Source organism: Procambarus clarkii, chromosome 85 (assembly GCF_040958095.1).
Source record: "Procambarus clarkii isolate CNS0578487 chromosome 85, FALCON_Pclarkii_2.0, whole genome shotgun sequence".
Classification (NCBI taxonomy): domain Eukaryota; kingdom Metazoa; phylum Arthropoda; class Malacostraca; order Decapoda; family Cambaridae; genus Procambarus; species Procambarus clarkii.
In genome coordinates, this window is record NC_091234.1 from 16,995,235 (window position 1) to 17,009,625 (window position 14,391).

Genomic DNA, 14,391 nt, shown 5'->3' on the forward strand with positions numbered 1-14,391 from the left:
CAGGAATCGTCGTATTTTCAACAAACTGTAAACAGGAATCGTCGTCGTCTTCACATTCACAGTCTGCTCCTTCAACACCCTCATCGTCTGGCGGTGTAAACTACGTGATCCCGCGACGAACGAACACAAACATCTTCAAGGACCTGGCATTCGGCAGGCGCTACAGGCTGTCCAGAAGTATTTGCACTCATCTCTGCGTCTTCCCACCTCCTTGTGCCTCCTCACATACCCGTCCTAGTATACAGAAAAGCGCGAGATCATCTGTCTTTCGCGCAGTAATCTGCTGGGTCGCGGCAAGCCACCCGTGCGCGAGCGTGTGCCCCCGAAGTCCTGGGTCCTGTGACGTACTCTTCACGCGCCGATGGGAATGGAAGTGAAGGTTCAAACGAGGAAATGACAGCTGTAAAAACATGTGAAGGGATGAAGAGGTAGGTGTGAGATGGAATGGGAGATGGGATCTTGAAGGTGGAGGTAGAACACACACACACACACACATCAGTAGTTTCAAAGCATTATATGACAAAGAGTGCTGGGAAGACGGGACACCACGAGCGTAGTTCTCATCCTGTAACTACACTTAGGTAATTACACTTAGGTAATTACATGAGGCGCAGAGAGGGTGGTAGCAGTGGTGGTGTTGTTATAGATTCAGCTACTCGGAACAAGTTCCAAGTAGCACGGGCTATGGTGAGCCCGTTATGGACTTACCTGGCACAGGAGCGGGGCTGTGTCCAGCAGGTCGTACGTGTGGATGTCTAAGAGAAAGGCAAGTGGGGTTCCCAAGGATACAACATGGCTTATCTGCTTGATACCTGCTTGATGGAGTTCTGGGAGTCTACTCCAAGCCCGGTCCGAGGCCAGGCTTGACTTGTGAGAGTTTGGTCCACCGGGCTATTGCTTGGAGCGGCCCGCAGGCCCACATACCCATCACATCCCGGTGGGTCCGGCACTCCTTGAAGAAAACAATCTAATTTTCTCTTGAAGATGTCCACGGTTGTTCCGGCAATATTTCTTATAGTCGTTGGTAGGATGTTGAACAACCGCGGACCTCTGATGTTTATACAGTGTTCTCTGATTGTGCCTATGGCACCTCTGCTCTTCACTGGTTCTATTCTGCATTTTCTTCCATATCGTTCACTCCAGTACGTTGATATTTTACTGTGTAGATTTGGGACTCCTGTCCACCTCAAGTCTTCACCCACCAGCGCCTCCCCACCGCCTACCGCACTCCATTCCTGTCCAATGCCACTCTATTCATCAAGTGTCCAAAGGCATCGATAAGGAAATTGATGGCGGTCCAATAATTCTCTCAGCCTTCCTCCCCTGCTGTCTGCTAGACGCCGCCAAGAGGCAGCCATTGTACTGGACAGTGCCAAGGTTTTACTCCATATTCTCCCTTAAAGACCCTTCCTTGGCACTGCTAAAATGCCTTCTCCCTTTCACTTGTTTGCTTGAAAAAGAGGCCGTCAGGGAGGCAATCAGACTTACGGCATTTAATTCTGATTAAACGTGATCAGATGAGACGTAATGTCTGCAACAAGCCGTAAGTCTCATCTTAGAAAGTTTTTGATTTCCCACTATACCTGTTACTACTAATTGCAAGCAACATATTCCATTTATAAAGCAACATTGTAATTACTTGGTGTGTGTACACCTGTTCACTTTAGATAAGTGATGAGTTTAACAAAAAAAACACTTACGTGGACACTTGTGAACACCTAACGAGATGAGAAGACAGACACACACACACACACACACGGAATACATTAGGCAGTGATGTGGTGGGGGCTGACTCCATACACAGTTTCAAGTGTAGATATGATAGAGCCCAATAGGCTCAGGAACCTGTACACCAGTTGATTGACGGTTAACAGGCAGGACCAAAGAGCCAGAGCTCAACCCCCGCAAGCACAAATGAGTACACACACACACACACACACACACACACACACACACACACACACACACACACACACACACACACACACACAACTGAACACTGCAAATCCCTGAGAACAGTAAGGCAAGAGTGGGGCTTCGATAAACACCATGACGACCAAACACAGTGATGGAGGAGGTTTGAAGTTGATGAGTTGAGCAAAACACGGCGTTTGCAATCCACCGCTCGATGACCTCATGTGGGGGGGGGGGGAAGAAACAAGGATGCTGCACACACCATATATGGCCAGGATGAAGGCACGAGGAGGTACACAAAGGTACACAGGTACACAATGAGGGAGACACGTGAATGGTCGGCGTCTGTGATGTCTTGTAAGTGACCTGGAGAAGGTGATGATCGATCCCAACATTAGCAAGTACACGTATCCCTTGCAGACGAGAAGTACACCTATCCCTTGCAGACGAGAAGTACACGTATCCCTTGCAGACGAGAAGTACACGTATCCCTTGCAGACGAGAAGTACACCTATCCCTTGCAGACGAGAAGTACACGTATCCCTTGCAGACGAGAAGTACACCTATCCCTTGCAGACGAGAAGTACACCTATCCCTTGCAGACGAGGAGTCACCTTCTGTGGTTGAGTGTTCAATAAACCCTTGAACTATATGTTTAACACATCTCTAACCCTGTCCATGGAGGACAGAAGAAAATGTATATATGCTGGTTAGCATTGTAAATGTCTGGCCACGTCTGTGGTAGAAAAAAAAAGCCCAAGTGAATCACCGGGATTGAAGCTTACAAAGATAAAAAAAATCCCTAAAGGTGTATCATGTTAGATAATAATCCCTGAATGTGTAGCAAGTTAGATAAAAATCCCTAAAGGTGTATATGTTATACGATAATCCTTAAAGATGTATCATGTTAGATAATAATCCCTGAAGGTTTATCAAATTAGATAATCCCTGAAGGTGTATCAAGTTAGATAAAAAAAATCCCTGAAGGTGTATCAAGTTAGATAAACTGACCTTTTCTCCAGTGAGCACCAGCCGCAGTAGGGGTCCCGCGCCCCCAGACACGAGGAACAGTTGGTGTAGACGGCGCAGCTCTCAACCCGGTACTTGGTCACCTGCAAGACACAAAAACATTCATCACAAAATTGAAATAAGTTTATTGAGGTAAAATCCACACAAAGGGATGAGGTAGCTCAAGCTATTCTCACCCCGTTCAGTACATCGTGTTAATACATACATAGACACACATCACAAGCAATAAACGTATTACCAAACATTCTGAGAGATAAACATTTCCTCCTTTACACAAGTAGTATGGTATCAGACGTACACATGTCTTGAGGTTATCTTGAGATGATTTCGGGGCTTTTAGTGTCCCCGCGGCCCGGTCTTCGACCAGGCCTCCACCCCCAGGAAGCAGCCCGTGACAGCTGACTAACACCCAGGTACCTATTTTACTGCTAGGTAACAGGGGCATAGGGTGAAAGAAACTCTGTCCATTGTTCCTCGCCGGCGCCTGGGATCGAACCCAGGACCACAGGATCACAAGTCTAGCGTGCTGTCCGCTCGGCCGACCGGCTCCCTCCCTACATATATACTTTTACGTTCATTACACAATGTTTATGGTCGTCCACCGTACCGACATTACCCCTCATGTGCGGGGCTCTGTCGATAACGTCTTGTCAAACAAAAAAGCAACAGTTTAGATACATATATCGCGGAGAGAGATACGGTAAGGTGCACAAAGATAATATAAATGATAGTCCAGAGTGCTAGTTATTAGCAGTCAGTCTTAGAAACGGGTCACTTGCCAGTGGCGGCTGCCATAACCTCACTACAGCTCAAATATACTCTGCGTTGCCACTGGCCTAGACACAAACCACATTTACCAGGGGCCAGATTCACGAAGCAGTTACGCAAGCACTTACGAACCTGTACATCTTTTCTCACTCTTTGGCGGCTTTGTTTATAATTATTAAACAGTTAATGAGCTCCGAAGCACCAGGAGGCTGTTTATAACAATAACAACAGTTGATTGGCAAGTTTTCATGCTTGTAAACTGTTTAATAATTGTAACCAAAGCCGTCAAATTTTGAGGAAAGATGTACACGTTCGTAAGTACTTGCGTTCGTAAGTACTCCAAGGCCTCGGTGGCATCTTGCAAGGACTCGTTCGAGGGAGCATAGGTCAACGGTAGCCTGGGGCCAGATTCACGAAGCAGTTACGTAAGCACTTACAAACCTGTATATCTTTCCTCAATCTTTAACGGCTTTGATTACATTTATTAAACAGTTTACAAGCATGAAAACTTGCCAATCAACTGTTGTTATTGTTATAAACAGCCTCCTGGTGCTTCGGAGCTCATTAACTGTTTAATAATTATAAACAAAGCCGCCAAAGAGTGAGAGAAGATGGACAGGTTCGTAAGTACTTGCCTAACTACTTCATGAATCTGGCCCCAGGACCCTAGCGGCCGTTGTGTGTAGGTGACAAGGACCAACCCCGGTGCTTGATGGTGGTCTTTATGTGACGAAGGCTCAGTAGCGTCGCCGCGGAAGCCGTAAAAACCCGCTAATGGCATAATGACTCAATTCGCGGTAACGAGCGGCCGCGTTAGTGTGCCCGGATGTTTCTGCACGGAAAATAAATACTCGGGAGATGGGAGTATTTATTATTATAAGTGAGCGAGGCGGAAGCAGCGGCGAGGCAAACGCAGCTCTCGTAAAGACTCTCCATTGAAAAAAAGCTTCACCGCAAATGGATTATAACAAATGTGTAGTGGTATGGGAGCGGCAGAGGCCAGGGGTCACGCAGATGAGTCCCGGAAACCACAAGGAGCAGCTGCTGCTGCTGCTGTGGCTGCTGCTGCTGCTGCTGCTGCTGCTGCTGCTCCGCCTGGTGGATGGCTGGCACCTGTGAGGCAGCAGCAGAAACTGGCCCATCAGTAATGCTACCGTGTCGTTAGCACCACTAGTTCTACCTCGTGACCGCAGACAGCACCCCAACCATGTCACAACCGCAGACAGCACCCCAACCAGGTCACAACCGCAGACAACAACCGCAGCTACAAGCACCACACTCACAACCTCTACTCTACCAAGGAAGAGGCAAAGTAGCAGTGTACAACCATCTTTTAATTCCCATTAATCCAAGATATACAATACTCCTTACATCTTACCAAGCCCCACACACCTTACCAAGCCACAATTACAGTTACCCTGTCATGTCACCTCGCACAAAGCGTGGGAAACAGGACACTGAAATTCCATCTGGTTGAGGGTGTAGCGTGGGGCCGGCTGGTTGGTACTAAGCCAGCCGGCCGGCCGGCTGGTAGCACCGCTGCGGTGAGAGCTGCTTGATAGTGAGCCAGCTGTGAGAGTTTGGTAGTTAGCCAACGGGGGACAGCTGTCTAATGGGCTTTGCAAGGTAGATAGCAGAGGGACAGTAACACATTTAGGTACATGTGAATTTATGCAGCTGCCCTAGACTATATGTAGGGGAGTACAGTGTGTGTCAAGAACTAGCTGCCCTAGACTATATGTAGGGGAGTACAGTGTGTGTCAAGAACTAGCTAGGTGATGTCTCAACATCCCCTTCACACAGGATGGTTAGGTCAGCCTGGTGGAGCCTGGTGGAGCCTGGTAGAGCCTGGTGGAGCCTGGCAATGCTTGGTGGAGCCTGGCAATGCCTGGTGGTGCCTGGTGGAGCCTGATAGAGCCTGGTGGAGCCTGATAGAGCCTGATGGCGAGTCAGCGGCTAAAACTTGGTATAGCAATTACTACCATCTGGGCGTGACTCTCTCATCATCTGCAGGAAATGAATACTCCGGAGATCTGGACCTGAATGAGGTAGCCGAGGAGCGTAGTACCGTACCCAGCTCACAATGGGCACATCATGGTGGCTGAACCACGTGGGCACGGGCCTCGTCACGCGGCGAAATATTGATTAAGAATTATCTTAGGTCATACAGCGTATTAATGTGAAGAACCCAAGCGAACGAGACGTCTTAAACGTTCTTCAAGCGACACCAAACTAACTTAGCAACGCCAAGAAAAGGAAAATTAAGATTGAATAATAATAATATAAAATAAATTCTTAATGTTCACATTTTAATAATTGCTAGACGGAATACAACTCGCCGGATACAAATGTATCAAATTTATTACCTTACAGATAATGATAAATCACTGCGTTGATTTACACACATTGGATTTACGTATTGTATTTTATTAACAAAAAAGTTTATTCGGTTTTGTAACAATTTTGGTGCGTCCCAACCCGGCCTCAGACCAAGTCCATTCCATCCAGTGGTCGACCCCACAGACGAATTCATAAATTTTTACATGCTGTTCATTCAAAGCGGGATTTTTTTTTTAAATATAAATTAATATTATAATGTATTAGCATATTGTGCATATATAGGCATAGGTTAGGTTAGGTGTTTAGGTTCTGTTGGCGATTATTTTTAGTACGTGGGTGAAGCATTTACAGCGTTGTGGGTCGAATAAAAGTCGTCAGCGAAGCACTTGTTCGAAAGGTGTTCGGACGTTATCTGTTGTGAATCGTGTGTAAACCGTTTTTCATCAATAATCGGGGGTTTAGCGGGTGCATGGAATGAACTTTGGCCTTTATTTATGAGGATGGGCTGGTAACTACTACTAAATGGTCCCGGGTTCGACTCCCAAACAGAACAAAATTACCAAAATATTTACAAGTCTACTGCAAAAATATTTTCTTTACATTATCCGCCAATATTCATTTAAATGAAAGATTTAAATGAAATTTAAATCTAAATAAATAAGATTTAAATCATATTCCATCAATATGATGGAATATGATTCCATCATATTGATTAACGTTCATATGGTCTCCAATTATTGAAAATCAGGTATGCCAACAGGTGCTACAGATTACACAGTTTTACCCGTGCCCTGCCTCAAGAGTTGTCCACCTCTTGCAGGCAGGTTCAATTGATATTCTGAGCGGAGCCACCAGTGGGGCTACATGTTATTCCTGCATGGTAATGTATTCTCTAACACATCTGCAGAGTGTAAATGTTCCTCTTAAGACAGCCAATGTGAGCAGTCCTCAATACTCGGCAACACACACCTCTATCTACCTTGTGTAGCTTCCGGGGATCAACAGCCCCGCGGCCCGGTTATATAGCTGCTTATGATGTTCAAGGACATCATAAAAAGGTGGTTTATCTATGAGAACATTTTGAGTTATGAGTTACAGCGAAGTCTTCATGATTTTTTCTAAGTGTCATAGGAAGGTCTGAAAGGAAGAGCCCACCCTTGTAAAGAAGGTCTCTAAATGGAGCAAACCCCCCCCCCCCCCCACCCTTGTAAGGCAGGTCTAAATTGAGCAACCCCCCCCCCCCCACCCTTCTAAAGAAGGTCTCTAAATTGAGCAAACCCCCCCCCCCCACCCTTCTAAGGAAGGTCTCTAAATTGAGCAAACACCCCACCCCAACCTTCTAAGGAAGGTCTCTGAGGGCTTCCCTTTCCCCAACACACAACACAGGCTGGTAGTGGTGCCTGGAGCACGACAGGATATGAGGAGGCTGGGAAGTCGCAGATGAAGACATCATACGAAAGATGAGCAGTGCTTCATTACCATACACCTGGAGGCGTTCCTGGCGCCACCTTCCTGACCTCAAGTCACCTGCCAGGTGGCGGAGGCTGCCGTCCGACCTCCGTCACCTGCCAGGTGGCGGAGGCTGCCGTCCGACCTCCGCCACCTGACAGGTGGCGGAGGCTGCCGTCCGACCTCCGCCACATGGCAGGTGGCAGAGGCTGCCGTCCGACCTCCGCCACATGGCAGGTGGCGGAGGCTGCCGTCCGACCTCCGCCACCTGCCAGGTGGCGGAGGCTGCCGTCCGACCTCCGCCACATGGCAGGTGGCGGAGGCTGCCGTCCGACCTCCGCCACATGACAGGTGGCGGAGGCTGCCGTCCGACCTCCGCCACATGCCAGGTGGCGGAGGCTGCCGTCCGACCTCCGCCACATGCCAGGTGGCGGAGGCTGCCGTCCGACCTCCGCCACCTGGCAGCAAAAAAAATACCACAAATAAATCTTTCTTTAAATGAATAATTTCACAACAATCCCGCATGTGTTTTTATCTTTCAAAACTTATCAAATCCCCATGAATCCCGCAACCACAGACACGCACGACCTGGGGGTCGAACCCTTTACATTTGAGGTGAACTCCGTGAAAACGAATACGTAAATTCGGTAAACACCATCTTACAAAGAGTTGTTTTACACACGAATATGACGAAACATCTTGGACCAAGCAACAAAGGAATATGTTTCCCTCATACACCCACGACCAGACATTACCTATTCCCAGCCTTTTCGTTCATTATCTCAGGGCCTCGTTCAGTCACATCAATTACTTCATCATTTAATCAATCTCGGTATAAGGTTTCATTAGTGATTATTTGTCCAGCTGTAGTGACCGAAGATTATAAAAATTCTTTGGTGGTTATTGGACAGCCAAATATAATTCTGAGGGCATCATTTTGCATTGTTCCCAGTCTGCGAATACTCTATCAGTCTTATACATTTCCTCCCAGACCAGCCATAGTCCTTCCCAGACCAGCCATAGTCCTTCCCAGACCAGCCATAATCCCTCCCAGACCAGCCATAGTCTCACCCAGACCAGCCATAGTCCCTCCCTGACCAGCCATAGTCCCTCCCTGACCAGCCATAGTCCTCCCAGACCAGCCATAGTCCCTCCCAGACCAGCCATAGTCCCTCCCAGACCAGCCATAGTCTCACCCAGACCAGCTCCACCATGCTGTCACCCAACATGTGTTATTACCATACTTCATCTCCTCCTACGCTAGTTTCTCAGGGTGCGCGGGAGCCAGCCTGCAGGAGTTAAGGTTAAAAATCACTTACGGGCTATTATCATACCAGCCTCGGGGCTACGGAAGCGCCCCAGGGCGGAGGTAGGGCATGGGCAGGTCCCAGCCTGGCCACGTCCCACCACCAGGGCGGAGGGAGGGCATGGGCAGGTCCCAGCCTGGCCACGTCCCACCACCAGGGAGGAGGGAGGGCATGGACAGGTCCCAGCGTCCCACCTTGCCCCACCATCAACATTAAACAACTGGGACACTAATTACTATATGCTTTCTTGATTCTCTCTTCCCGACACTAACTTACCCCTCATGATCTCAACGCACATTACGCGGAAAATGCGTAAAGGTGAATCAGGAGCCAGGTAAAGTATCCTCAGAACTCGGGTAAAATAAACAAATCCACAAGGGACGTGACGAGGATTCGAACCTGCGTCCGGGAGCATCCCAGACACTGCCTTAATCGAGTGAGCTACGACAGGGTTAAAAGGGTTGAAACCGAAGTTCTACTCAACTTACTGGATCCCGTAGCCTCTCCGAGGCACAAACCAGGATTTTACACAACTCCCCCCTGCACCCGAGCTATGTCAATAGTTCTCCCTCCCGTTCTCAGGTAAAATAAAGGCATAAAAATGGAAAAGATCGCGAGTGAATGGTTAAATAAAGGCTGATGGGAGAGCTTCAGCGAGCGATACCTGGTTGATGGGGTTCTGGGAGTTCTTCTACTCCCCAAGCCCGGCCCGAGGCCAGGCTTGACTTGTGAGAGTTTGGTCCACCAGGCTGTTGCTTGGAGCGGCCCGCAGGCCCACATACCCACCACAGCCCGGCTGATCCGGAACTTCTCTTAGAAAACCGTCCAGTTTTCTGTTGAAGATGTCCACGGTTGTTCCGGCAATATTTCTTATAGTCGCTGGGAGGACGTTGAACAACCGCGGACCTCTGATGTTTATACAGCGCTCTCTGATTATGCCTATGGCACCTCTGCTCTTCACTGGTTCAGCGATAGAGACGATAAGCGCAAATATCTAAACAGAACAGCCAGTGGAATGTGAGAAGAGGGTCAGAGGGCACAGGCCAGACTGGATTACATCCGTCACTAGCATGCAGATGAGTCTACCCCCGGAAGCTGCATCTCCCTCTCCAGCGTCTCCTGGGTTACTAACGTGGTGGCCATCTCTACACCTTCTACCAGAGTATATATAGGAACTGTATTGGAGGGGACCTTAACATTCCCTGTAAGGCGTTACGTGTGGTTTCCTCCGAGGCTAAGGGTCTTCCAGACATTCTTCCAGCCCCTTCCCCTTCAAGGAAGGAAGGAAGGCCCCTTTCTTCCAGTCTTTCAGCTCCTTCCCCCTTCAAGGAAGGAATGAAGGCAGGCAAGGGCAGGCAGGCAAGGGCAGGCAGGCAAGGGCAGGCAGGCAAGGGCAGGCAGGCAAGGGCAGGCAGGCAAGGACAGGCAGGCAAGGACAGGCAGGCAAGGACAGGCAGGCAAGGACAGGCAGGCAGGCAGACAAGGTCAGGCAAGGGCAGTCAGGCAGACAAGGTCAGGCAAGGGCAGGCAGGCAGGCAGACAAGGTCAGGCAAGGGCAGGCAGGCAGGCAGACAAGGTCAGGCAAGGGCAGGCAGGCAGACAAGGTCAGGCAAGGACAGGCAGGCAGACAAGGTCAGGCAAGGACAGGCAGGCAGACAAGGTCAGGCAAGGACAGGCAGGCAGGCAGACAAGGTCAGGCAAGGGCAGGCAGGCAGACAAGGTCAGGCAAGGGCAGGCAGGCAAGGGCAGGCAGGCAAGGCAGGCAAGGCAGGCAAGCCCATTCCTTCCAGTCAGAGGAATATAATTCTCCACTATTTGTATGCCTCCCTAAACAATATTTGTAATGCCAATATCAAATGTGCAGTTAACACAGAACAAGTCCCTTTTAAGACCACTCACTTGGACTGGTTAATACAACGTTAGCCTCGCTTCTTGCATGGTCGCCGCTCGATCCCGGATGGTCTAAGTGGTTGGGCACCGGTTCTTCCCTCCGTCCTCCTATCCTAGCGACTATCCTGCCCTCTTGGAAGTGCTACATAGTCGCGCAATCTTTATGGCTACTCCTGATAAATTACCTCACCTTCCCAGGCCAGGCAGACAAAGGGGCTTGACAATGGGACAATTAACACGCCTGATTTATTACATCACGCCAACATAAATGTATTATCTCGTTAAATCCATTCAAATGTATCACTCAGTATACATAAATTCCAAATATGTATTACAGCAGGTTTTTTTTACGGATGTGCAATTGAGTAATCAACCTGCAAGTTTTGTTAAAAAAATAAAAACCCGTTCATGATCACTTTCATTACAAGTGTACTCACCTAGTTGTGCTTGCGGGGGTTGAGCTCTGGCTCTTTGGTCCCGCCTCTCAACCGTCAATCAACTGATGTACAGATTCCTGAGCCTCATAGGTAAACACCTCAAGGCACACACACAGATCACACTAACGTGATGCATCAAATGAACAAGTCCACAAGGGCAGTGACGAGGATTCATTTACCTCAAGGTAACCTCAAAGTAGGCGGGGTATGTGACGCAGGGTGGGCAGTCAGGTGACGGTGGGTGGGCAGGGTGGGTTTTGTGGCCAGCGGTTCATCACACCGCTCCGTGACTGATGCCCTGATAATGCCCTGATAACAATGATCATTTACTACACAAATCAGGATCCTGGGCAATCGCCCCACCGCCCCACCCCCCTCCAATTACACCCTCGCCTCCCAAAACACTGCCCTGCCAGCCTCTTAGTACCCAATTGAACCACGCTCACTGGCCAATGCATCTCGCTGCAGGAGACTTGAGTTAGTGGAAACCAAATCGATGTTGGATTAATAGCGTGAGCCAGGTTGATGGGGTCCAGTCACGGCTACGAGGGAAGACGTCTTCTGCTGCCTGTTCCATCCCAGTTAGGGCAGAAGGTGGACATCTTCAAGAGGAAACTAGATTGTTTCCTCCAAGGAGTGCCGGACCAACCGGGCTGTGGTGGGTATGTGGGCCTGCGGGCCGCTCCAAGCAACAGCCTGGTGGACCAAACTCTCACAAGTCAAGCCTGGCCTGCGGGCCGCTCCAAGCAACAGCCTGGTGGACCAAACTCTCACAAGTCAAGCCTGGCCTCGGGCCGGGCTTGGGGAATAGAACAACTCCCAAAATCATCAACCAGGTATCAACCAGGTAAGGTAATTATAGGGAGAGCGCGCTAAGCCATTATGACCATACAGAGTCGAGGCTGAAGACAATGAAAAAATCTTGTGGCGATAAGATACAAGTAGAGGAATTAGAGGAAGAAGAGAAGAGAGAAGAAGAGAGAAGAAGAGAGAAGAAGAGAGAAGAGAAGTAGAGGAACTGTCTTTAGCAAAGCTTTTGAACTGACTCGAGAAATGACTCATTAAAAACTGAGTTATGTGGTATTGGAGTGGCTATTCTGAGTTGGATTCCATCTTGGTTATCTTGAGATGATTTCGGGGCTTTAGTGTCCCCGCGGCCCGGTCCTCGACCAGGCCTCCACTCCCAGGAAGCAGCCCGTGACAGCTGACTAACACCCAGGTACCTATTTTACTGCTAGGTAACAGGTAAGGTAACTCGTTTGATAGATGGTTTTAACGGGTGATTAGGGTGGGAATGCCACACCTCCCAGCTGCCCGGGTCAGTTTCCGGGCCCCAGGGACCCGTGTCCAGATGACAGGCACCATAGTGCCACGGTCCGGGCACCAGGGTGCCACGGACCGTGACACTCCTCTTCACTGCTACTCCTCACAGCTCGAGGTCCTCTCCTCCACTACCTTGAGTCTCATCAACTACTACATCTGGGCTGGCTTCGAAGTTCTCATCAACTTCTCCCCCAAAAGACAAACTTGCAACCCATCGACACTCCAGTAAAAATGTTTCCCCTTTAACACAAACAAAAATAATCACACAATATGTTTGCCTCAAACCTCTATCTGTCCTCTACATACAGTGAGAGTGGACTCCCCCGTTTTGGGCGGGTCCATACTCCACCTCGCCCGGCGGCGGTCCTCACTCGCTGGGAGGGTCCTTCGCCGTCAGGAGCCAGGCTCCCTCAGTTGCCCGCCAGCGCTCAGAGGGGACGAACGTCGCTCCGTGTTCCTCCCTCTCCACTCTTCTTATTTCAGGCTTTCTGCCTTATTAAAACATGTCTAACTTATCAATAAACGTTGCTACTGTCGCTGGGCACACGACCAACTACAAGCAATCACTATGAACTGGCGTATATCGTGCTTACCACAGATTGAATGGTCGAGGGCGCTCCCTCCCTCTGACGAAGCTTGATCAGGGCGCTTCCACGGCCCACAATAATGCCTCTGGGCGGTTTAATAATCTGCTCGTCGACCAGGACTTGAGAACACAACGTTCCCAGCTCGATTCTACAGCTGGCACATCTGCATACTTCTCTTCTCTTCGAGATATATCACTAGGGTTTCCCTTCTGGCGGAAGCTCAACGGAGCGCGGCTTTCCCCCTGCGATATCTGGCACTCAAGTGAGTCAAAGCCCTCCAGAAGCGAGCCTCACGCCTCCAGCAAAATGACATCTCCTAACCAGTCATTTATCTGTTTTCGTCTACACTGCCCATAATCTTAAATTGTTCATCATATCCAACCAGCTATTTTACATATGTGTTATCACCTCAATATTTGCTAGACCTTCTAATCAGGTCAGGCTTGATGAATAACTCTCGAGGAGGGAGACTCGTTTCTCCTGTAGGCTGAGATCATAACACCAGCCCAGCCCAGGCAGGCAGGCAGGCAGGCAGGCAGGCAGGCAGGCAGGCAGGCAGGCAGGCAGGCAGCCCAGCCAGGCAGGCAGGCAGGCAGCCCAGCCAGGCAGGCAGGCAGGCAGCCCAGCCAGCCAGCTGCCCTTCCCTACACCACCACCACGCTGGTGCTTGGATCAAGAGCGTGGCGTACGACTAGCCTCGCCAGGCACTAACGAGGCAGCTAAGCAGCTCTGGGCGGCTCCACCCGTACCCAACAAACCCCTGCGCCAGGGGCCGCGTCAGCAAGACACTTCAAGCGTGTTACGCCCAGCCGGCCAGGCGCTGATGGGAATTAAGCGTCATTATTTGCAAATGCAGTGCAGGAGTTATGATTAGCGTGCATAATTGTGGTATCGGGGAACCATTTGGAACCGCGCTAATTGGTGTGGAGAAAGGCACAAAGAAGCCCAAGGGAGAGAGAGACAGACAGGCAGGCAGAGACTAAGGTCAGGTCCCAAATCTACACAATAAATTAAAGTATTGGAGGGAGAAGTATGGTTCGAAATGCAGGAGCGAAAGCTACGTCCAGGCTGGCCCCATACCCTCTCCAGGTATGCTCCAGTTATGCTCCAGCTATGGTCCAGCTATGGTCCAGTTATGGTCGAAGATGCAGAATAAGTTAGTAAGAAGTAGATGTGCGCCATAGGACACAATCAGAGAGCACTGAACATCAGAGGTCCACGGCTGATCAATACCCTCCCAGCAGGCATTAGAAATATTGCCGGAACAAAGGTATAGATGTCTTCAAGAGGCACTTGGACCTGCGAGCTGCTCAAACCAACAACCTTTTAGATCAAGGTAAGCCCGAA

General features: G+C 49.6%; 1 protein-coding gene across 1 annotated transcript in view; it reads right to left on the reverse strand.

Annotated features, from left to right (window-relative positions):
- Positions 1–14,391, reverse strand: part of LOC123746654 (plexin-B) — a 364,020-nt gene that overhangs the window by 8,562 nt on the left and 341,067 nt on the right. The window contains exon 5 of the mRNA XM_069316869.1: positions 2,926–3,026. Coding sequence (XP_069172970.1) covers positions 2,926–3,026 — 101 coding nt within the window. The remainder of the gene's footprint in view (positions 1–2,925; positions 3,027–14,391) is intronic.